The sequence below is a fragment of the Pteronotus mesoamericanus genome, unplaced genomic scaffold, assembly GCF_021234165.1.
Source record: "Pteronotus mesoamericanus isolate MK-2021 breed Mesoamerican mustached bat unplaced genomic scaffold, CSHL_Meso_final contig_82, whole genome shotgun sequence".
Taxonomy (NCBI): Eukaryota; Metazoa; Chordata; class Mammalia; order Chiroptera; family Mormoopidae; genus Pteronotus; species Pteronotus mesoamericanus.
Window position 1 is genome coordinate 6989824 of NW_026555265.1, and position 24796 is coordinate 7014619.

General features: G+C 38.9%; 1 protein-coding gene across 1 annotated transcript in view; it reads right to left on the minus strand.

Moving 5' to 3' along the window:
- Positions 1 to 2387: 2387 nt before the first annotated feature.
- Positions 2388 to 24796, minus strand: part of ATP13A5 (ATPase 13A5) — a 97903-nt gene continuing 75494 nt past the window's right edge. Inside the window, exons 24-30 of the mRNA XM_054585137.1 lie at positions 22347 to 22443; positions 20118 to 20190; positions 11308 to 11482; positions 8856 to 9058; positions 6023 to 6111; positions 4390 to 4470; positions 2388 to 2933 (exon numbers count right to left, since the gene is read on the minus strand). Of these exons, the coding sequence (XP_054441112.1) occupies positions 2673 to 2933; positions 4390 to 4470; positions 6023 to 6111; positions 8856 to 9058; positions 11308 to 11482; positions 20118 to 20190; positions 22347 to 22443 (979 nt within the window). The 3' untranslated portion in view covers positions 2388 to 2672. The remainder of the gene's footprint in view (positions 2934 to 4389; positions 4471 to 6022; positions 6112 to 8855; positions 9059 to 11307; positions 11483 to 20117; positions 20191 to 22346; positions 22444 to 24796) is intronic.

Consider the following 24796-nt stretch of genomic DNA (forward strand, 5'->3'; position numbering starts at 1 on the left):
GACTCAGTGAAAGACTTGGACCTATTAAACTGATTCAGATTTTGTCCCAGGGCCAAAAACACTCTACAGTCTAGAGGCAGGGTTAATAATGTTAACAGAAGGGATCAGGTACTGCGGTCAGTGTCAGTAGAGACCTTATCTCTCTCTCTTCCTTGTTCCCTGACATCCCTTCCCTTTCTTATGGCGCCAACTCTGCCTCCAGATAACCCCAAATTCTCTCTTCCTCCCCTGGACCGTCAGGTAGGCATGGTTGTCTCCTACCAGATACTATGATCCAATAATACCCCTTCAATTTTATTCTAAATTTACTTTTCTGTTTCTTCTATGTCCTGCTCTCCAGAATAGTTTGGGCAGTGGCGGGGGGGCGGGGGACGGGGGGGAGGCACGGGGAAGTGAGCACTTCTCTAATGTCATCAAATTAGAGTGAGATTGGTGGGAGTTTAATGTGTTGCTTCTCCCAAGACGTGTATACCTTTTAATAAAGGTGACTTTGGAGGGAGTCCAACATAGGCGGATGGGAAAGGGAGCAGAACGGAGGTCAGACCTTCTGAGAATCTTCCTTCAAAGCCAAATCTTTCTAAAGAACTCTGGACTTCACTCTGGACGACAGTCCTCACTATGCTAAGTAATGGCACAATGCGCTTTTAAGTTAAGTTCATGGATTACTTTTTCACCTACTGTTCAAGACTCCAGTAATTTTCAGCCTTAAAGGTAAGCTCGCACAGCTAGTCATCAATGCTCCCATAAGAATGGCCACTGTTGTTGATGGCAGCCCAAGATGGAAAGTTTGCCTCCCCTTGGTGACCGGCCATGCTCATTGTGCTTTTATTAAATGTTTTACTCGGAGCATATTTTTTAGCAAAGTAGAGAATTCAACTTTATCATGTTCCACCTCCAAAAACGTGTGTGAAATAAAGATTATCACCTATCAGATACTAAACAAATTGTTGGATAAACGGGGGGCGGGGGGGGCGACGGGGAGTATACATTTCTTAAATCAAGATTTTTAAAAACGTTTTTATGCTATCTAAATGTTACAGTGTATCAATTGAATCTTCTTGCTTTAAAGGTCAAATTACTATATACAGACATGACATGTTGCTCAAGGAACCCAAGTTACCATAGTTATATGTTGACATAATGTTATCTAATCATAAGCTAAATATATTTTATCATTTTATTCTTTATTAGTATCCATTGAATTAGACACATTTTTAAAGTTACCATTCTCCAAGAGCTGTGCTCCAAAGAAAAGGTTAAAAAGCAAACAAAATATAAACACAGAGGGTTTGTTTTTATAGAAATTTGCATTTACGCTGCTGGTTTGTATAACCAAGTATATAATCCTATTTATAGAAAAAAATTGATAAAATGTTAAGAATTTTTTTCAATTCTAAAGGTTTCAGAATTGTAAATGCATTATTGGATCCATACACTGTGGTGTTAGGCACATGACTGACACTCACAGAATGGGATTTGTTACCTAATTGCCTATGTACTGTTGCAGATTTGTTAAGTTAGCAAAATAGATTCATTGTTACAAGTAAAGCCTAGTAGATAATCTGTTTACAAGGAATAAATGTCCTCTCAAGGTCACAATGGGGTTGATAAATACTGAAAGTAATAGTGTCCACAATATGTTTATCAAGGGTATACCCTTTCTAGCTGGTTGTTAATGTGACTCTAATAACTGATTTAGATAATGAAAAGATGGGATGAAATTTAAGATTGCTTAGTAGCCTGATAATTATCACACTTCAGATACAAATATTATGGGTCCAACCCTAGGATTGCTTTTTTAAGATAAGCAATGCAGAGTGGGGGCCAACTTTTAGAGTAAAACAAACGAACAAAAAACTTTGAGTGTTTCACCTGTCAGTAATAACGAGCAAACAAAGGTGCTATACTTCTTTAAGATAAGAGTACAGTTTAATAGTTTATTTTATTACCTTTGTGATCTACTCTGAACCTAGCTCATTGGCCCCAAAACAAAATGCTTTGGGAGGTGCCATCTTGGCAGAGTTTGCTTATATGCTTGCTGCCGTGCCCAAGCCAAGATCATATGTGATAAACAGAAACCTCCAGCACTCGCCGCTCCCACTCAGCTCTGGCTCACTACAGTGAGAGCTGAATTTTCTGAAGTAAATGCCAATTCTTGCTTCTTTCTTACAATTGGACAAAAGGGGCAAAAGAGAGGAATTTAGTGACCTTGAAAAACATGTACATAAATGTTCTTCACAAGTGAATACAGGGTTGTGTAAACGTGACATTTATTGAGAAAAGGAATTTTTTTCCAAGTTCTCTTATTTCTGTAGATGAAAATGAAAAAATCTGTGAAACTTTCAAAGGCAAAATTCTTCTTCAATTTTCCTTTTATTGATGTTCATACTATTAGTTTCACTACTGTGAAAAGGTGTACATTTTAACCAGGATAATGCTATGTAATGTGAATAAAGTTGATGAAAAAATGATAATCCAGGCAATGTATTTTTTCCTCAATAGTAGAGGATAGTCATATTTAAGGTCCTTTGTTGCATAGCTCAATATACTGAAAAATGTGCTTTGAGTCGTCAGCTGGAGAGAGAAAAGGAAAGGGTAACCTACCATCACCTCTCCACAGTGCTTTAGGCGGGGGAAGAGGGGCTGTTAACCATGTACAACGACAATTCTGATTACAGCCTGGTCCAAAAATGCTGTTCTGTGGTTTGGCCTCCGCAGCTGGGTTTTCCCTTTGGAATCTGTTCAGGGCTTTCGTAGCCTTGGTTGATGTATAATCCATTTTTGCCATCGCCCGAATAATCTGTCCTGTTTGTGGGAGGCCAGGTAGGGTCTTCTGCCAGCTTCTTTTGCCAGTTCCTGTACTGGCTTTTCGAAAAGAATCCAAATGCTTTTTTGATCACTAGCCAGAGCTCTCGATTTTGAAGGATGGCATCCTGGAAAATCAGGTGGGAAAACAAATCATCATCTGCCTCTCCTGTTGCCTGGTTGCTATCACCACGCTCTATATTCCCCCAGGCCGTCCCCTGAGATGTGCTTATTGCTGCTGCTGCTGGGGGAACTGGGGGAACCTCTCCTCCCGCCGATCCCCATGAAGCCTCACAGCTCCCCCTCTTTCCCTTGAGAATCAAGAGTGTACTCGTGTTCACAGAAATCTGCTGCAAGTGTACAGCCTGTCATTTCCACAGACTCCTAGCTAAACCCTGGCTGATGATTCACTTAGAATTACGTTACTGCCAGACTGAAATGATAACTAGTTACTGTACTCAATGTACTCAAAAGCAAGAAAAGAAAAAAGAATCGTTGCTACCTTCCACATGCCACATAGAAGGTGCCAAATAAAGGCTCTTTGAATGAATAGATGAACTCTAGCAATCAAATGGGTTTTGTTCTCCATTTTGTGGGCTCTTTTTTTTTTTCTATGTTCACGTGCGCACAATTTTTACATTTATAATAGAATTGGTCAAATTTTGCATTCTACTTTTGTTTATACTAGACTTTCATATACAATTTATAGCTACAGTCTTCTTAATAATTCTTTTTAATGACTGTATAACATTTTTTCAAATTGCTATACAGCTATTTAAGCAAACAGCATCTTTACTTTCGAACACCTGAGTCTCATATTTTACCACTGTAGGTAATACTATGAAAATACCTTCATACATATAAGTTTTTTCTCTTATTTGGGCTTTATTAAAAATATAGTCTCAAAAATAAAATTCCTCTATTAAAGAGTATGAGAAATTTTATACTGACTGTATTCAATGGAATATTTGGGTGTGCATATATATATTTTTAAATTTGGTCGATCACCTTTCTCAACAGACTTATATAAATCTTTTTAAAACTGTCATTTTAAAAAAATAGTACCCAAAGCTTTCACTGAATGGGTAAAGTGATTTAGTGGCACTAAGTAGGAGAGAAACACTATAGGAGAAGACCATCGAGGGTGAGAATTGACTAGAATGAGCAATGGCTTCCCTCCTCTCGTAATTAAGGAAGCCCTTCTGAAGCAGTCCTTCACTTTTAATGGTCTCATTGAATTTGAGAGCTGGGAGGTTACCTGGTCTAGTCTCTAAGAGAATATTGAGAACACTAGAAAAGCACAACACAGGGCTTTCACGGGAGGCAAAGTTAGAATCAATTTGATGTTTTGCTCTCTATGCTGCATATACTGAGAGCATTTTATGCAGCCTTCAAAGAGTTTTAAATCGTCCTCCAGAGAATTTCCCCCCCAGGGTACATGTCCAGCTTTTATAAACCCTTAATAACTATCACTGTTGGGGAGAACAGTCTTTGCCCTAAAAAATGAGCATCTGTGGAGAACGAGAGCCTTTCTTTGTTTAGCTCCCCAGAAGGATAGGAGGAACCATGCAGAAATCACTTTACCTCCACAAAGAAGGCCACACAGAACTGGACGAAGGCTGCCCCCAGAACTGAAACCCTCCACGATGTTATGGTTGGAATGAACTGTGAAAAAGGAAACACTGCTGTTACGCTTTTCATATCTTACACTTTGAAAAATCGTATCATCCTATCTAATTTATATATTTGTAACAATTCCCTGAGCTTGGAGGGTAAGCATTATTTTCACCACTTTACAGATGAGAAGGCCAGTACCTGGCCCAAGGCCTCAAAGCCAATAAATAAAAGGCAGAGGCAGAACTCAAACGAGAACTGTCTCGTGTCCAATGCTCCTCCCTTGCCTGTTGATAGACATTGAGTAAATGTGCCTTGGGTTGCAGAGACAAGACAAGACACTTTGGAGCCTATGTGTCTCTTTCCATTTTTATCTTTTTAGATAGAGGGAAGGGGGTATAAGTTTAAATCATTCACCTAATATTATTATCACTTCTAATTCTCCCAAAGCAAAATCTACTTGAAATTCATTCTTTCAGTAAAAATTAACCTACGAGTAAACATAAAGGGGGGGCAAAAGTTCAAGTTTACTTTAACTGAAACGAAGGAAACTTTTCCTGAACAAATCTTCCCAGCCCAAAATCCAGTGGCTTGATGAAAGTCAAACCCACCCAACCCACCTTCTTTCAAGTATTAAAGGGTACATATTGCATGTTCACCACCAACTATACTTATTATTAATGAGTGTGAGAGCCACAGCTTCCCAAGGCTGCATCCATAACAAACACACACACACACACACACACACACACACACACACACACACACACACGCTGCACAGCCCCATTTCCGAGTCTAAATGGTAAACTGTGGATGACAGTGTAGAGGACTGAGCTGCCTTTGGGACTAAAACTGCAGGTCCTCCACATTGTCTAAATGCTCACCTTTAATTCTCATCTCTATTCTGATATGAGTTATTTCAAAGTAAAAGTTTGTTATTTTTCCCCTAAGTGGAGACAGACAGCCTTTCTCTGGGTTGTGGAACAGAGCACACTGAGGGCAAGGGTTGTCTGGAGAGGCTGTAAGACATGGCAGTAGGTCAGATCATGGTGGAAGTCAAGGGTCAAGTCTTCTTTTTTATTTCTCCCACAATGCTGGGTCCAAGAACAAGTTCACTAACCTCTTAATAAATTTAATTTTAACCCACTGCACCATGTATCAAATGCTGTCCACTGAAATAAAACTCTCTACAGTCAATATCTGACAGAAAAATGACTGGCCCATAAGTCTACTTTTTCTTACTCCTTGCAACTACATTATGAAGGATTTCTACTATATATTTAAAAAAATAAACTTGAAGAATTAATTAATGTATTAAAACATAAAATTTATTACATTAATAGAATAAAGTATCCAGACATAATATTTCAGGTGTGAATAGGATAAATGTACCCAGTTGATAATACCAATAATATGAAAATAATCACAGCCTAGCATATGTGAGATCCAGCTTTGTTATTTGCTTTTCTAATAAGTGGAAATAGCCTCATAATATTCAGTGGTCAGAGAGACTATGATAGTAACAGAATTTCAAATTACAATGCAAATATGGTCCCATTGCACCTGTGAGTCATAACAGGTATGCAAACGAATTACCACTTACCTCCATTCCTTGGTATATAACTTCAAAATCAGAAAACAGAATGAAAACTGTGAGGCCCAAGGAAGATATCAGCAGAAATGAGAATACATCTGAAGAAAAAGCAAACATTATTTTTAGATGCTAAAGGAATGTTTCACATATTTTGGCACACATTGCAGAATCAATTATGTCTGTTGGGCAAATACTGGGTACATCTTCAGATGTTTTGAGATATCCTCATATGTTTTAAAATATGTTCTAATGTTTACAAGACAAAGGTGATATCTTAAAGTATTTCCTTGAAAGGCTGAGTGTAGAAAGATGCTAATAAATGTATTATAGTAACTTCCATAATGGAGCTACCTCAACGGAGGAGTCCCGAGAGGCTGGGATGTTCTTCCGTGACAAGCCCATGCAAATGGTCACTAAAGGGACCCTGAGCTTTATCACCTTGTATGTATTGAGTCATGCATACATCGACGAACAGTCCTCTAGGGAGCACCTCATTTTTCTTCATTGCTTACAGAATAAATCCAAGGATCTTTGCTTGATATCTAAGGCCTTCCACAACATAGTTTCAGTCAGCCTTCCTAAACTGATCTCCACTCTTCCTTATGTGCATAGGAAAGTTAACTCATATGCTTGCTGCTTCCACTAAGGCCCAGCACCTTCCAGCGTCTGGTCCTCCGTTCATAGAATAGCCTGTGTAGGTGATATTCCTCTTCTCTTCACAAGTTGCAATTTTGCAAAAAAGATACCAGTTTAAATATTATTTTATCTTTAAAGATTCCCCACTCTGCCCTGGCTGGTGCGGTTCAGTGAACTGAGCGCTGGCCTGTGAACCAGAGGGTCGCCGGTTTGATGCCCAGTCAGGGCACGTGCCTGGGTTACAGGCCAGGTCCCCAGTAGGGGGCATATGACAGGCAACCATACGTTGATGTTTCTCTCTCTTCCTCCTTTCCCTTCTCTAAAAAATAAATAAAATATTTTTTTTAAATAAAGATTCCCTAATCCCTCTTTACAAAATTTTATTTCATAGGGTGTCTATCATGATTGTTGCATTATCTTCATTTATGTATCACCACAAATAAATAGGGTTTGCTCAAGAATATGAAGATTAATATAATATTCTAGCAATAGGTCACAGGAGGAAAAAAAGCAAAATTATCTACGCAGGTGATGGGAAGGCATTTGATGAAATATATCTCCCAATCTGGATTTTTAAAACTCACTTTTAATTTATTGGTAATAGGAGGGTGTTTTCTTTACATGATGTAGCCCACTTTGAACCAATATTCCAAATTGTATTTACAAATGAAAGCTACTGGAAGTATTTTATGAAGGAGTAAAACTATCTGCTATTACCACTATTAATATTATTCTGGAAACTTTGGACTGTACACTAATACAAAAAATGTAAATAAACTATAAATAAAAATTTCAACTATGGGAAAGGGAGGAGAAAAATTATTACTTGCAGATGATAATTATATTTTAGAACATTCAAGAATCGAGGATTAATAGCAAAATTCAAGAAAGGGTTCTGGATAGAAAATTAATGTTAAACAACACTATACCTTTCACATGTATTAATGATAATCAGAAAACATGGAAAAAAGTCATTCACAATACAAACAAATATACAAAAAACATGGGATTAGTGTCTTAAATAAATGCATAGGCTCTATAGAGGAGAAAATGACAAATATTTACTGAGAGACATAAAAGAAAGCATAAATAAATGGAGAGACATGACATGTTCTTAAATGTGAAGTCTAAAGTGTGTAAACAAATAAATTTTTTGCAAAGGAGATTTTTAAAAAGCTTGACAGTTTTTTCTGGAGTCTACCTGGAAGAATGAATAAGAAAGAAAAGAATTGTTTTTAAAAGGAAGAATAATGAGGATACACTTAACCTGACTACATTTTAAAACTCATTATAAAACTATAAAGTAGAGTGATAGATCAAGAATAGGCTGGCATATCACTGAAACAGAAAAGATAGTATAGAGAAAAATAATTACATAAAAATTAATATATAGTATATAACATAAGAAATATAATATTAAAACTTGCATAAGTTATATATATAAAAAACTTAAATATATGTGAATATAGATATGATAATGACTATATTACATTCAGATGAGAAATGGGTGACCAAAAGGAATATTAAATAATAAAATCTGCTGGGAAAACTAGAGACTAATTGGATAAACTAGTTTGATCTCTACCTCAAATTATATCCCAAAATTAATATTGGATTTAAAAAAAATTAAAATAAATTTAAAAAGCTAAATACATGGTAATCTGATTTTGCAATGAGAAAAAGTTGTACACATAGGCAATGGAAAAAATCACAAAGGCATAAAGAGCTCACACTAATAAATAAGAAATATAACAGCAATCCAATAGGGAAAAAAATGAGCAAAAATGTATGTGAAATTCAGAGAGAAAGAAATGGCTAGTATGTTCATCCTCACGGCGATTAAAGAGATGCACAGAATGATTAACGTAAATTGCTCAATCACATAAAGCTAGTACGAGGTCAAGTTGTATTTGAATTGGAACGAAAGCCTTTTACAAGATATCTGGACTCATATGTAGGTGCTTAAAATCCTTCCTGATGACTCACAGTAGGACAGCACTCCTGTGATTCAGAAGTGTCTGTGTTTATCTGCAAACGAGCAGGTTTCTGCCATGGGCTCTGCCACCTACGAAAATGACCATTTAGCTCCCAGTTTCAGATCAGTGCAGTTGTTTCCCTCTCGGCCAGTCATTTCATCAGCGGTTGCAGCTCTGGGGAGGGGAGTGGAAGAAATGTTTTTTAAAACAAGTAAACTTCATATACTTACAGTTTGTGTAGATGGGTTTCCGAAATGGCTTTCCCTTAGAAAAGATAAATGCTACTGTGACACAGTTGATGGTGGTGATGGGCCACAGCGTGGTGCCCTCGAAGCTTAACACTGAACCGGGGCTCAGAGTTGCATTTCTCGTCCAGTTTCTTTCCAAACTCACATTTGCTGAGAAATCACTTTGGTTGTCCAGAAAGCACTCACTACAAAAGAATCAACAGCACGTATGGGACTATTTATTTTACTTTTATCTCGCTAGCGGAGAAAACTTAGTTTACTGCTACCACAGAACCTCCGTTTTCAAACTGTTCCAGCCAATAAATACCGTGACGTAAACCTCTTGCCATGTCAAAGCATAAATAAAATTCAGAAGAAGTCAAGATTGTTCGTTATCCAGCATTCCATTTAGAACAAGTGATCTGTTTTGTAAGGTCTTGAATAAGCAATTTCTATGGCATTCCTTTCAGTTCAGAGTGTTTTCTCTTTCATGGACGAATGCAAGCCTCACAACTTGGGTCCTGATTTTGAATCTGCCCATTCTAAGCCACTCTCCTCACACAACCAAGGCTCCTCTTGAGGATCTGAACATGACACTTTCCTGCTTATGCGTGTCTGTGGCCTTATTTTGCTAGTAAATTAAGTTCAACCTTCTTAGGCCGGCCCAAAAGACCTACAGACTCTTCTCACAATGTACCTTTCCAGCCTTATCTTTTGCTAGTCCTTCCACGCTCCTTGTATTCCAAACATGTAGGAATATTCCCTGTTCCCCAAATGGCGATTTGCATACCTCTGGGGTATTATGTGCTATTCCTTCCAACATCACTCTATCTTAAAAATCTTTACATTTGCTGAGCAGCATAAAAGTTCTCCATTCTTCCCTCTTATTGCTATGTTTAGCTCATTATTTCACAAATATTCATTCATATATTTTTATTTTTCATACCTGCAATGAGAGTTTCTCAAATATGAAATTTTTCTTTTGGTTTCGTTTATTTTTTTACTCAGATTTACAACAAATCCTGAGCACCCAATGATGCCATATAACATTTGCTCAGGAAAAATATATAAGAGCTTTCCCAGCTCTGATTGACCTATTGGCAATGTTTATTTATTTTTTCCATATCAAATCCACAAATCAGTTTCCATCAGCTCTCTTATTCAGCTTGAAACTTTTTGATACTATTATGATGGTTTATAAATAAATTTTATTTTCCAATTGTGACCTCAAATGCAAATAGATTAATGAAATAAACAATCATTAACAAAGCATTCTTGCACAAAGGGGATACGCAGGAGGCCTGAAGTATAGAGTGTAATACTAAAAGGCATCTAACCTAATATGCTTGCAGGGAGATAAGAAAGTTGAGGGCCAATATGACATAGCTAGTCAGTGACAGAGGCAGGCCTACCCATCTATCATCTTTTTGGCCATACCATGCCATATTGTCGCCTAGATATATAACCAGACCTTTACTTCCCTATGAGTACTCCAATTTGGGGAAGTCTGGTTTTGAAACAAAAATCACATATTTTCGAATAATATGTCATTTGGGTCTAAATGACAGTCTTAGACATTATTTGGTAGTCTTTAAACTGCTTTTCACTGATTCCTGGAGCTTTGATTCCTGGAGTTTTGATGCCTTCACATTCACAGTGGAGTTGGGCAGGGGTGTTGTACAAGACCAGCTTCAAAACAAAACAAAACGGCATTTTTCCTGCCTTTCCTGTTGGAGGTCAGGCAGGCTTTGTCAGAAAAAAATAAGTTTAAAACTTTATGACATCTAACCCTTATCTCCTTAATCTACAGTTAAATAAATTCAAGCCTGGGGAGGTGAAGAGACTTGCCTTGAGTCTAATGTTCAGTCAGAGCAATGATATCATCAACTAACATTTTAACTTTAACATTCATTTCAAAAACCCAAACTAATTTAAGCAAATCTCTTATATATCAAGGGCCAGGTGATTTCCACCCACAGACCAAATCCAACTCACCAACTGTTTTTGGAAATGAGGTTTTATGGAGTTCAGGCACATTCACTTGTTTACATATTATCTATGGCTGCTTTTCACTACAACAGCAGAGTCGCATACTTGCAACACAGACCGTCTAGCCCACAAGGCCCAAACTATTTCCTGCCTGGCCCCTACAAGAAATGGTTGCCCACCTTTGGTCTATGTGATATATCCAGACCACCAGGGAATTAATACATTCAGTCAGTCAACCAGCAGCGGTCAGATCTACACCTCGATAGCCAACGTGAAAATGTTTTCTTACCCCTCTCACATGACTCACCCCAGGACTCCACTCATTAACTGTGCTCTGTGTTCTGTCTCTCCGATGGTGTTTTGCAGTGTGGAGACACGACTTTTGCTAATTAAAATTGTAGGGCATATGTCACTGAGTACTCAGTGTATCACCTTCAGAAAGGAAAACTAAGAAGCGGAACCTTACCTGTATCTGTAGACCTCACAGTACCAGGGCTGCTGCTTCACACAGAGAAATGCACAGAGCTGCACAATGCAGGTGAAACAGGTATTCAGCAAGACTGAGAGCAGCAAAGGCGGAGAGAGGAGCTGTCCTGCTGGTCGGTATGGAGCCAGCTTTGGGTAAGCATGAGTTGAACTCACTGCAAGACAAATGCATTTTTCCCAGTTACAATTTCGTTGCTGAGAATGAAAAATTGAGATGCGTACTGTTTTGAGTCTTGCCCTAGGGCTCAGGTCGAGCACACATGAATCGAGAATTTACATCTGGGAAAGCGCATTTTCCAGTTGCAGATCTGATGCCATCAGACTTTGTTTTTTCCAGGCTTTGGTTTTACCTTTGGAAATGAAAAGTAATGTATTCAAAGTTCTGTAATTAATACATTTACCCTATTGCATGGTGCAAATATTTTCTTTATGTTCAAACAAATCAGAAATGGTATGTAAGAAAAGACAGCCTTCCATATGGATAAACATTACTATTACCTCTCAGTGATGATGGGACAGTAGAGGGTTAAGATGAGGAGAATAAGAAAGCATATAGCTAGACTAATCTTCAGATGCTGGGAAAAACATTTTTTAAAGCACTCACTCTGCTATTCATTCAGCAAACATTCTCTGAGCACTTCTGTGTACCAGGATAGATGCCAGAGGTGTGTTCTGTTCCCTCCTGGAAATGTGTGTAAATGGAGAACTGCTAGAGCACATTAGACTTGCTTAGGAAAAAGAGCTCATTAAAAAAGTCTTGCTTCCAGATGAAAGAGAGTATTTTAACAGAGAGTGTTAAAGTATATTAGAGGGTCTTCATCCTTCTTAGAAGCCATGCATTCTAACAAGCTGATGAAAATGGAATGTACTTCTTAGGTCAGAGCAGGAAAGAGGCATGGGAAGGTCAGAAATTAGATACAACATGTTTAAAGATTTATATCATAGTCACATTTCAGTTTTTGCTTTCATAACTGTCAACTTGCCCCTTTTCATAACTTATCACTTGTTTCTTTGAAGAAGGGAAGAAAACAAAGTGTGCATGATTAGGTTTGTGTTCATGAACATAGAGGCAGATGATCAAGATTGGGTGCCCAGTTTGGGATAATAAAACTTTAAAGTAGTTTTTCAGTTTGTTCAATGTGTGTTCTGGAGTAATTTTGTTAAACTCTCTGCTCCTTCACTTTGTCATGCATTAACAGAAAATGAATGTGTTGGAATGTCTAAATGTCTCCAAAGGCTCTTCCAACTCATTTATCCTAAAACTCTATAACTAAGGCTTTACCTCTACCAATTTAAGAAATATTTCCCCAGGAAGGTGCTGGGCTAGAGGCTATGGGGTATGCAGAGAAGAAGGACTCTCATCTGCCTTCAAAGAGTTTGAATACACAGAATACACAGGTGGGACTGGCCTTTGTCCCAGATTCTTGAGAGGTTACATCGAAACCCTTGGAATTTGTGTGGCCTTTTATCCCAAGTTCCTAGTATATATCCTCTACACTCTTGGAATTTTCTGATAGGAGTATCTTTGTTATTCGTGGTGATCCCTGAGAGCTTATGCCAGTAAAACAACTCAGGGTGGGCCCGAGAGTTTGTGCTAAGGAGATGGCTCAGGATGGGGTCTGGCCATGCCAAAAACACCAAGGATGTGTTGAGAGAATTGGGGCTTTAAGAATCCTGATATCGGGCTGAAATACAGGGAGAGGAGGGAGGCTGAGGACTGAGTTCACCTCATGGCCAATAATTAAATCAATTATGCCTTGGTAATGGAACTCACACCGAAACTCCAGACACCAGAGCTCAGGTGAGTGTCCTGTTTGGCAATAATCTGCATATTATCATACATTGATGTGTGAGAGGCAAACTGACTCCCCAGGGAGAGGACAATGGCAGTGTAGCCTCTAAGACCCTCCCAGATCTTGCCCTATAAGTCTTCCACATCAGCTGGTTTTGATTTGTATTCTTTTGCTATAATAAAACTGTAATCATATATGTAGCACTTTCCTGAGCTCTGTGACTTGTTGATGTGAATTAGTGAATCTGAGAGGGTAGCAGGAACCCCCAAATTTGTAGCCAGCTAGTCAGAAGTGCAGGTGGCATGGGGACCCCCAAAGTTACTCATGGCGTCTGAAGTGAGGACAGTCTGGTTGAGGTTGTGCCCTTCACCTGTAAAGTCTTGCCTAAGTCTAGGTGGCTGGTATGAGATGTCATTGAAGGGCACACAGGAAGGGACACACAATGAGGGTCAGAGCTGAGGAGAGATGCAAGGAGACCATTCTTTGAGTGCAAGGAGACAGAAGGCAGAGGCTGCAGCACTTGGAGTTCTGTCTGCGCTCCAGTACCCAAGGTAGAAGGTGGCCACAGGATTCGAAAAAAAGCAAGAGGTGTTGGTAATCCATCTGTGCCTCTTGGCTTCTCCCACGTTGGTCTTCTCTTTCTCAGATACTCATTGAGTTTTTGACGTTTCTTTTATACAGAAACTAAGGTATATTGAAGTACTGGCCTCTCAGGACAAAGTAGACTTTACCACCCCTTACTTTTGATCTCACTGAGTGATTTTCTCTGGCCAAAAAAAATGTTGTCAGAGGTCTGAGGCCTGCTTGCACTGCTGGGCTAGCTCTCTGCTCTGCTCTTTGTGATCTGCAGTGAGAACATGCCTGGATCTGTTCACTCAGCCTGGTCCCAGGATAAAAGAGATGGAGCCAACCTGAATTAAACCCATAGCATGGACCAAAACCAACTGATCTACATCCTAAAGCAAAATGGCTCAGCTGAGCCCACCTGTATCATCGGAATGACAATCAACCAATAGACCCATGAGTGGGTTTTGTAAGCCAATGAGTTTTGAGGGTAGTTTGTTAGACAGCATTAGTGGGGCAATAGCTGATTGATTCAGAGTCTTTGGATAAAGAATATTTTAACTTTTTCCATATTAGAAAATCCTAATGCTTTCTGAGAGGGCACCTGTACACCTGACTGCAGATAAATATAAAAATAATGACTACCATTTTAGGGCTCCTACTAGGTTCCAGGGGCCGTGTACATGTTTTATACATGTTGTTTTTATTTCCTCAAAAAGCAATGCAAAATAGGTACTTTATCTCCTATTTTACAAGTGAAGAAACTGAGGTTCAGAGAAGTAGAGTCCTCTGTTTACAGAGCCACAGTGCGTGAGTGACAGAGTGGTGACGTAAACTCATCTGTTTGACTTTAAAGCACCATATGCTCTCTGCTCTACAGAAAAATGCAGTGTATGGACCCCGGGAGGTAAAAACGAGAAAACGAGGAGCCCTGAAATACAAGCTTGGAGAGCAATGCTGGTTTTCCGCAGCCAGAAAAACTTTTCTGAATTGTCCAGGTTTCCTTAATATGATGATGATGATATATGCTATCAGGCTGCAGGCAGAGGAATGAAAACTTGCGGAGTATTATATTTTATTTAGAATTAATCATTGCCTCTAAGTTTCCACAGGACATCACTCATATTGCCACTGGTGTCTTGCATTAAATCAAGCTGTTTACACACGCCCTCGGCAGACTGTGAGCTCCCTGAGGGAAGACAACGTGTCTCACTCCACTTTCCGCACCTTACTGAACCCAGCACAAGTTCTGCTGTACGGGAGGGCTTAGCAGTTTGAATTCCTATTCTCAAAGTATAGTTTTTAACTGTTCAGCATCCTTTGGGTATAATGGAGGCGTGCTTCTCCTAAACAGTGGGCTTACTACATATTATAGACTTTTTAAGTTAAGTCAGTCACGTTGCAGGAGGCTCATGAACTCACCTAAATTACAGGCAAAATGTTGAGTGTACGTCATAAAATTTTTAATTTAAAGTGAAAAGATCTATTTTTTCCATCAGATTCTCCAAGGGGACCAAGACCTAGAAAATGTTAGGCATCATTGAAGCCCTGGTGGACTTTACAAAAAAGATGTTTTTATAGAATGTATGAACTCCCTCCTACTGTCTCCTTTTCTGGACACTTCCTCCTCCCACATGCTGAAATGGTTGGCCTAACTGGACCTGAATTGCATGACCCCATCTTCATTCATAGAAAAAACTGTCTTAGAGGTGCACATCTGACACAAATTAGGTCAATAAATTTTCTCTCAAGAGATTTGCAAATAAGATACCTAGAGGCTAAGCTAATTAGCTCTGGGAAAATAAGCAGAAAGGTTATAGATTCAGCAGAGTCACGATTTAAGGTCATTAGCAAGGTGAATGAGTAGAAGTGAGATGAAAACAGTAAGAATAGGATGAAGAAAAAGACAAGATGGTCTCTTGGAAATAAAGAAAGCAGCCTTGACCTGGCTGCTGTGGCTCAGTGGACTGAGCACAGGCCTGCAAGCCAAAGGGTCACCGGTTTGATTCCCAGTCAAGACACATGCCTGGGTTGTGGGCCAGGTCCACAGTAGGGGGCACATGAGAGGCAACCACACATTGATGTTTCTCTCCCTCTCTTTCTTCCTCCCTTCCCCTCTCTCTAAAAATAAATAAATAAATAAATAATTTAAAAAGAAAGGAAAGCTACACTTTCCCCGACTCTCCCCTTCCCTTCCTTTTCCCACATCCCCCCCTCCCTCCATTCCTCTTGTCTCTGTTCGTTTCTCTTCCTTCCAGTGTTGCTGGTCTTAGTTTCTTTGCATCTTTGTATTGTTGGTTAGGTTCCGCTTATAGGTGAGATCATATGGTATTTGTCGTTCGCCCCCTGGCTTATTTTGCTTAGCATAATGCTCTCTAGTTTGGGGGAGGGGGCAGGGGAAAGTGGTGGGGGGAAGGCAGAGACAAATGTATTTGAAAAAAAAATTCACTTTAAAAAATAAAAACAAAAACGTAATAATAAAAAAGAAAAGAAAAGAAAGCAGTCTTACATGTTCTAGGCTTTCTAAGGGCCAGGTGCTTCTGAATTTCTGTTCTGATTTTTTTTTTTTTTGAGAATTATATTCTGAAACATCCCCCTTTCTCTATTTTTTAAAAATTTAACTTGAGTGGGTCTTTTTGAAGGGAACAAAGATGTATCAAGAACACATTTCTTTCAAGACAGCTTCTAGACCTATTACAGTCAAATGGACTTCAAGGCATGCATTTCCTTAATTTATTTCCTTGGCTTTATCTTAACTTTTCTCCTTGATTTTCCCTTTAATATACAGGAGTTGGGAAAAGTAGATTTACAGTTGCTCGTATGGGAAAAGACATGCAGGTTATCATTATTACAATAGCTTTATTAACTCAAATGAATGTCACAAGACAATTGTAAACCTACTTTTGTTTTATTAGGTGCCTCTATATGTTGCCTTAAAATCTTGTGGGAACAAGGGAAGGTGTGTATAGATAAGCAAGTAAATAAATTAAATATGTAATGGTATTTTGTTTGTCTCATACTCACTCAAGCTTAAGGTCAAAGCCAAAACCTGGGAACTTGGAAATGCAGGGGCCTTGGTGAGAGTGAGTGATTTTACATTGATCATTTAATTATCAGTGACTCCTAACATCTGCAGATGAATGTCCACAGTTCTCAACCTGGTAGTTAAGATTCTGTGATCTGACCCAACTCACCTTTCAAATTTTAGTCTCTTGATGTTTCTTTTCAAATGCCCTACAGTTGGCCAAATTGAAAAACTCATGGTCCGTATTTATCAGTTCTCTCTTGTTCATGATGTTTTCTTCTATTTGAAATTCCCTTCTCCTAGTAAAAGATATCTGGAATCAATCCATCCTTCCCATTTTGGTGGAAATACTACCTCTTCCATGATGCCAACTCAGTGTTTCTCTCTTTTCTCCATTGCTGTCTCCTCCGTAACCCCAGATTTTCAGAAGCAATTTCTCCTTTTTCTGAACCTCTTTTTTCCTGGCACTCACTACTTTAGATTTGCATTTCATTCATTCATGAATGTGAATTCCCCCACTACACTGAATTTTAGTGACCAGTCTTTTCATGCACCAGGCACCTACATGCCTAACAAATACTAGGAGATGAACACATCTAAGGGGATGCTGAATGGGGCTTTTCCTTTTCCTTTTCTGGGGAATTTTGCTGAGAGTCATATTTAAGAACAATGAATGTTAAGTGCCAGTATAATGTAAAGAGAGAGCTCATTGCCATATCTTCACAGTACCTACTCAGAGATCCATATTGGTCCTTCAACTATAAGCATGCCCACTCCCCCCATCCCCCTCCCCACACAAAAAATTATCTATATACAGGCTATATAAAACTATAAAGATTATCAAGAGATTTTTTTAAAAGGAATTTTTAGGAGCAGTAAGAGCTGTTTTATTTTTCCTGCATTACCCTAACTCAAATAAGTGAGTGTCATTAGAACCACTCTATGAGAGACCTTAAGTGGCTCTGAGGTAGAGAGTGGCTCACTCATTCCCCTGTTGCAATATCAGAGGGAAGAAAGAGGGGGCAGCAGTGAGAGCAAACTATACATCTACTGTCAATATCTGGTAAGTCAAGCAGGAGCTGCAAGAATTAACCAAACCAGAGGTGTCTTGGGAGAAATCTGCCCAATGGGGCAGTCTTCTGGGGTTAGAGGCACAGCAACAAAAGAAGGCTTTGTGGTACGTACCACTAGAAGGCAGTTGCTGAAAAGAATCCTGAGGAATGAGAGAGAGAGCACCACAGTGTCAGCGAGAAGTCTAATTCAGACAAATCCACAGGGATTCTCTGAAGACTCCGAGAACTCACCAATGGGCCCCCTGCAAATTCTCTGAATTTAACATGCTTGTCATATCAGAGGGCACTACAACACTCCCACTTAAATAAAAAGTTCTTTGCTCTTCTTGCTCTCCTATTCCCTGAAGCAGGGCTTGAATGTAGGTGAGTAGAGACCATTGCAAGGAAAGTAGAGACCATGGCCTTCTTACCTATCGCTTGCTTCAAACCATAGGGAAGTCTTGATATAGGGGAAGCAAAGCTTCAAATTAGATGAAAACACAAAATCTTAGTTTATAATGCCTAGATGTTCCATAACTAAAGATGAGATCGTTTAATACCAGGAATTGACCAGGAAATGATCTGCCTGTAAGATAACTGAGCTTGTAAGGATGAGAAAGCAATAGTTTCTGAAGGCAGAGGGTAAAAATCAAACAAAAATAGCTGTTTCTTGACTCCATTTCTCAACTTCACCAACCTACCTTGAGCCCAGCCCATTTATGAACCAGCTATATGCTTGTTGAATAATATTTGGATAAAGTGCAGTCATTCTGACAGAACATTATGCTTCAAATTAATACCCTCCTGAGACTTTTCTTCTACTGGTAAACAATGATCCTGCCTTGAGTCATTCCAAGTTTCCCACTGAGCCTGCTCTGAAGTAAGAGGCCAAATGTCATGAAGATCAACAGGCTATTGCCATGAGAAAGAGTAAAGTATACCCACTGCCATGGCAGTCAAATTTATAACCAATATCATGAAACTAAGTGTGTAATAGGTCAAAATAACTTGGCCAAGCTTATCCTCATTCTGAGGCAAGGCTAAGACTACCACCCAATGTTTTGGATTTCTAATCAAACAGTCTACTTGTACACAGTCAAATTCTTTTCAAGGGCTCACTGAGTTAGCGTCATTGCTCAAGAAGAAGCGGAGTGAAGGAGCATATGGTGACATCATTAATTTTGCAGTAAGTGCTCCTAGTGTGTCGTGCATTGTGCTACATACTTCATGTGTACTATTTTGTCTGATCCTCACAACACTATGAGGACATTTCCTATCAGGAAATTATTTGTTTTATAAATAATTTGCCAAAGGTCACAGAAATGGGGAGAGGTGAAGGATAGCCTTGGCCTTCCCCTTCATGCTACTGACTGTTAGCCTAACTCTTGGGACTTTCTGGCATTCCATTTCCTTTTTAGCATCAATGCCCATATTCACAAGTAATCATGCAAATTACTTTAAAATATCCAACACTGGAGAGCAATATCATTGATTCAAAATTATCCAGTCGTGTTAATATGAGTAACATGTAGAAAAACATTTACTGGGCTATGAAAAGACATTTCAACCCTAAGGATCAAAATGGAAATTATTTACATCTCTGATACTGGTAAATTTTGTCATTGGGTTGATATAATAAATTACTTCAATATCGGTTTCATGTTTTAAGATTCAACATGAAATTTGCGTGGTTATTAATATCCTGCATTGCCTGATGTTTTATCTGTTATATTTCAAAACACTTTGATTGTTGAAAAGGAAAAAAAAAGATGACTACGTCATTCTTTTTCTTTTCTCTCTGTTGAGGCAATCACCTTTCTCACTTATTAAGAGCTAGTATCAAACCTGGGTTCTTTGATAGGAAATACTATATCAGTGTCATCTGCAAGGAAGGGAATGAGTAATAGCTGCTGTAAGCCACACCTTGCTTTTGAGAGAATTTCAAGAGAATAAAATGCTAGCATTTGTTCTCACACGTCAAATGCTGAGCAAAAATCTGGTTTCATGTCAACATGAAGCATAGCCAAATAATGGAAAGTGACCTTTGGGTTTCAAAGATTTCCCTTTCCAGATTTCTTGTACATTTTTTCTATGTACAAGGCATAAACCTACAAAGACCTCAGAATACATTGAAAATTGTATGAGGCTAAAATGTATTTGCTTTCAGGATACTTTAATGCCAAGTCTGAGGACTTCAAGCCTCAATTTTCTCCCAACACCACTTTCAAAAAATTCATAGGAAATGAGGTTCTGCTGGTTAAGGTGCATCTTTCTCTGAAGGCCTTATTTGTATGAACATTTCTAGAATTTCATGGATAAATACAAATAGTACAGCTTACTTTGCTAAAGAGCTTACTTGTTAAACAGACCATCAAAGTAATGGCTATATCTTGCATGAGATACTGGTAATTCCCAAAGAGCTGCAGTTGCTGAAAAGGAAGCAAAATTAGATATAAGTGTTGCTTCTGCCATTTTATCAGTTTATCATTTCAAACACTCTTCTTGAAAGTAACTGTTATTTTTCCCCCTTCTTTAGGACGACAGTGACTTACCTTAGGTTTTGCATTTTATTGGAAAGAATGAAACCAGATCATTACTTTCCCTTAACTTAATTCCACATTAGCAACGAGGGTCAGTCCTTTTGCTGGGCACAGTAGTTATGGCAGTTACAGCATTAGCCTGGACAATTGAGTTCCTAACATAAGATACTAAAGTTCAAAAGTTCTTCTGGGAATTTCAAACTTAAATTTAAAGGCAAGCTCTCAAATCACCAAACAGCTGTTTCTTTCCATCTTTATTCATGGGTGGAGTTTACACCATAGTCCTCTTGGAGGCCCATTCACTTTCACAAATTGAATAAGTCCCTTACCTCTAGTAAGTCCACTGCAGACTTCACTCTGGCATACCTGTCTTTCTAAGGTTCATAAGGCATAGAACTTCTTTTATGTTCACATTTATGGAGTTGAAGCATTTAAATATAAAAGTCAAGTCATTACTCTCTAGGAACCTGCCTTGCAATGGTTTTGCAGCCAGTTCTGTTTATCTGCTACATAGCAGTTGGATGAGCACTAAATTATAATCTGGCTCTGTGTACTTTACAGACCAGGCAGACAGAAATGAAGAACATTTCTGGCCTGTTAGAGGGTGAACCCAAGGCCCAGAAGTTTCAAGGTGCAGGTCTTTGGGGACATTCTTATTTAGGTCTAGAGTCCCAGGGGCGTCCAACTTGTTGGCCGGGGGACACATGCAGCCCAGGATGGCTGTGAATGCAGCTCAACACAAAATCATAAATTTACTTAAAACATTATGAGATTTTTTGTGACCATGTGTCACAACGTATTTAATGTGTGGCCCAAGACAACTTTTCTTCCAGTGTGGTATAGAGACACCCCTGGCTAGACCATGAGAATGAATGGCTTCGGACTAGACCATGATTCCAACTCTATCTTTGAGGACTTTGGAATTCAGGTTCTGCTTCCCTATTTTTCAGAGGATGCAAATGGTTCCTCAGTATCCCTATCACCCTCCAATTCTTCCTTTGTCTTCTTTACATTCCTTTCTCATGTCCTTTTCCTTTATTTTCTGCTTAGATTGGTAAAATGATATATATGGGGGGAATTTTTGAAAGAATTTTAGTATTCATTTAGAAGCAGCTTACATAGAACTATGTTATAGAGAGCTTTGGCAATTAGCCAGCTTAACTTTCCGGAGGCAAATAAAGGCTTAGTTAAGAGCAAGATCTAATTTTCTCTTAGTGATAGAGGCAGAACCTGTACCTAGGTTTCCTGACTCCCAGTCCAGGTCTTGTTTCTATCCATCTGGTTGCCCCTTAACCTTCTATGTGTGGTCCTTGCTAGCAACAGCCCACCAGATGCTAGAGTCCTTATAGCTCCCTCATTCACCTCTCAAATGTCTTAGAAAAGCAGTAAATTAATTTTCTTCCTGACATCGTCCCTGAGCCTGTTGGATCATCTTATGGTAGAACAAGTTATGACTGAACTAATGAAGTGTACTTTCAACCTAAACATATTTCTTCCATATAGCTAACTAATTCTTAAGTGCTTGTTTTGATCACTTACTTTAAAAGTCTTTTAAAAAAATTAAAGAATTGTTGATTCTTTACTAATGACATGTCTAAATGTGTAAATTCTGGGCAGGTTCTGAAGTAAAGTTCCAGTATGGAAGTTTTCCTAGCTTTTGAATCCTTCAAAGTCAAATTCAACAACGTCTTTTTCTTTTTATCTCTTCTTAGTCTTTTGCCAAAAATATTCCACAGTTGGTGACTGATCCATTTCCTGCTGAGTTATATTTAGGCTGCTCTGAAACTTTCTTCATAAACGCTTGAAGAGGTCAAGTGTCTCAGGTTATCTAGAGAAAAACAACACTCCTAAAAAACTGAGACACATCTATTTATTTCTCGCTCTATGTTTTGTGCAGTTATACCAAGTTCCCAGTTTGTAGACATCTATTTTGAGAAATGTCATTTATATATAAAACATTGTATCCTGCATAAGAGCTGCACCCCAAAGAATAAACCAGGGATATAAATGCAATTAGAACAAGAAAGAATTCTTTTGATTCATACCCAATAGAGTAGTGATGTACCAATAAACTGGATTATGCCATACATGGTCAAGTATTTGAATACCCCAAAGGATGAAACCAAAGCAGCTCGGCCTTCTCTGTTTAAGAAAAAATAAAAATAATTGGTTATGTATAATATACATCTCCCATTCTCCTTTATATTTCAAAAAGAGTTTAATTTTTAATAGCTTGTTGACATACATTCATTTAACCATTGATTTATCCTCTTAGTTATTTATTTACTCATTCATTCATTTTCTTTTAGTCATTAACCTCACTCATTAATTCATACACTCACTTTTAGTTAGGGTTTATGAGGTATCAGAATTGTGCTAAGAGTCATGGAGAATATCAATAAATCAGGTTCAGTCTTTATTTTCAACAAGCTTTCAGTGAATTAAGAAGATTGACATGTACATTATAAACACAATACATTATGAAAAGGTGAAAAATGTCAAGCATTGACTTTACTATGACTCATTACATTCTAACAACGCTTGCTTTCTGAGAACTGAACTGTGTGTGCTTTTGAGTCCCTTAGCGACCTAAATCATTTTAGGAAGTGTGGACGGGACTCCAATATTTGAGATGAAATGAGTTTTGTGGGCTTCAATACACCAGGAAGAACCAAGGGTAATATCCTGAGCTGCTGTGAAGATCAAGAGATAAAGGTAGGAGTAAAAATTGCAGCTTAGAAAGTAAATATTCACCCCCTTTAAAAAATTATTTGAGCTGTGACTCCTTTAACTGGAGCTGGGTTGGGTGATGGATTATGACAGGCTGAAGATGACGAGGTGAGGCAGCCGTGCGATAGGAGAGCGGGGAGCCTGGCATGCAACCCCTCCTGCAGCCTCCTCTTGTCCGGGCAGAAGCACATCCACAGGGAGGCAGCTCACACCCTTTTTGTTTCTGGTGTCCAGTGATGTAGACACCTGCACTGCTCAGAGACTGTCGATGGAACAGGGACATCAGAAGGGAGACCTAAAAAAACTGTCATAATCACTGTGCCTCAGGGAAACAAGAAAGTTCAGGTGGGAGATAGGCCAAGATGCTGAGGGCAGATATTTCCCGCCAGACTATGGGGAACCACCATTTGTTTTCCACAGAGAGGGTGGAGCAGAAGACAAGCTGAGAAGAGGTCAGCCTATGAAGCCTGGATCATTTTCAGACAAAACTTTGTCATTTTATCCCTTTTTCTATAGGCGGGTACATTTATTTTAAAAATTAAGACACAGATTCAAAGGAAAGTGCAAAAAACCATTCTAAGGAAAGAATAAAGAACATGTGCCTGGAACTCCAAACTTACTGCTATTCCTAATGAGTATGAATCTTAAGCTGCTCATTCATTTATGTATGCATTCCACAAACAGTAATGAAATGCTCTGGTGTATCCAGTTTAGCGCGAGGCACAGTGATACAGAAATGAATAGGGTACAGTTATTGCCCTACAGGACTTGAACTATAACAACAGTGTCTCAAAAGATAAAAATGAAAACCCATGGATCTGGACCTATGCATCTAAAACTGCACCTCATCGTCTCTCTGGAGGACGTTTTCACAAGAATCAGCACATATCAAAGGGAGCAAGAGTACAATGAGCCTAATGGAGCTGAACCACATCTAATTTTTATAAATCTATGAACTATAAAAGCAAAGAGTTTCTACCCTGAAGTATCACTAAACCATCTGCCACTAGAGAAATCTTACATCACCACTTGTAATTTAAAACACTATGTTACATTCATAAATGCATCGGACCACATGTGTAAGAAAGAGCATCTAAAGTTCAAACACCACTGCCTTTCGGACGGACCAACCAGGCGCTCTCTGCAACCATGCAGGCGTTCAAGCTCCTGCAAAGTCTCCACAGCTGGCGCTCCAGCTTCACCTCCACCACTGTCCTATGAGAATCCTTCCAGGCCAACTGGCCTATTGGGCCCTGAACCCTCTAATTAAAACCCCATTTATAAATATGGTTCTCCACTTCCCCCACCTAGAATCCCCTCCCAGTTCCTTTCTGTTCACAAATATCCTTTAGGGTGCAACTCCACTGCTGAAGTCTTCCCTCGGCCTGGAGTTATCATACAGAGCTACTGGGGAAGTTACTGTGTTGTTGGATGTGAATTTATTTAAAGCTAATTTATTGAGCACCTCTCACTCTGTTTTTTTTTTTAATTATATCTATATCTATCTATATTCTTCACTAAAATGTGAGTCCTCCAGGGCAAGACTCTGCCTCATTCTTAGTCCCCTATATTCCAAGCATAATATTTAAAAAGAGCTCCAGGAGTTGTGTTGATAATAGAAAGCGAGAACAAGGGCGAGGGGCCTGAGCACTCTCAGTTTGTAGTTGCCATGACAGGAACCAGAGTGAGGCAATAGACGTAGTACGAAAAAGGCTTGGGAAGAGTCACCGAAAGCAGTAGAGCATAATGCTTGATTGGCGAGGAG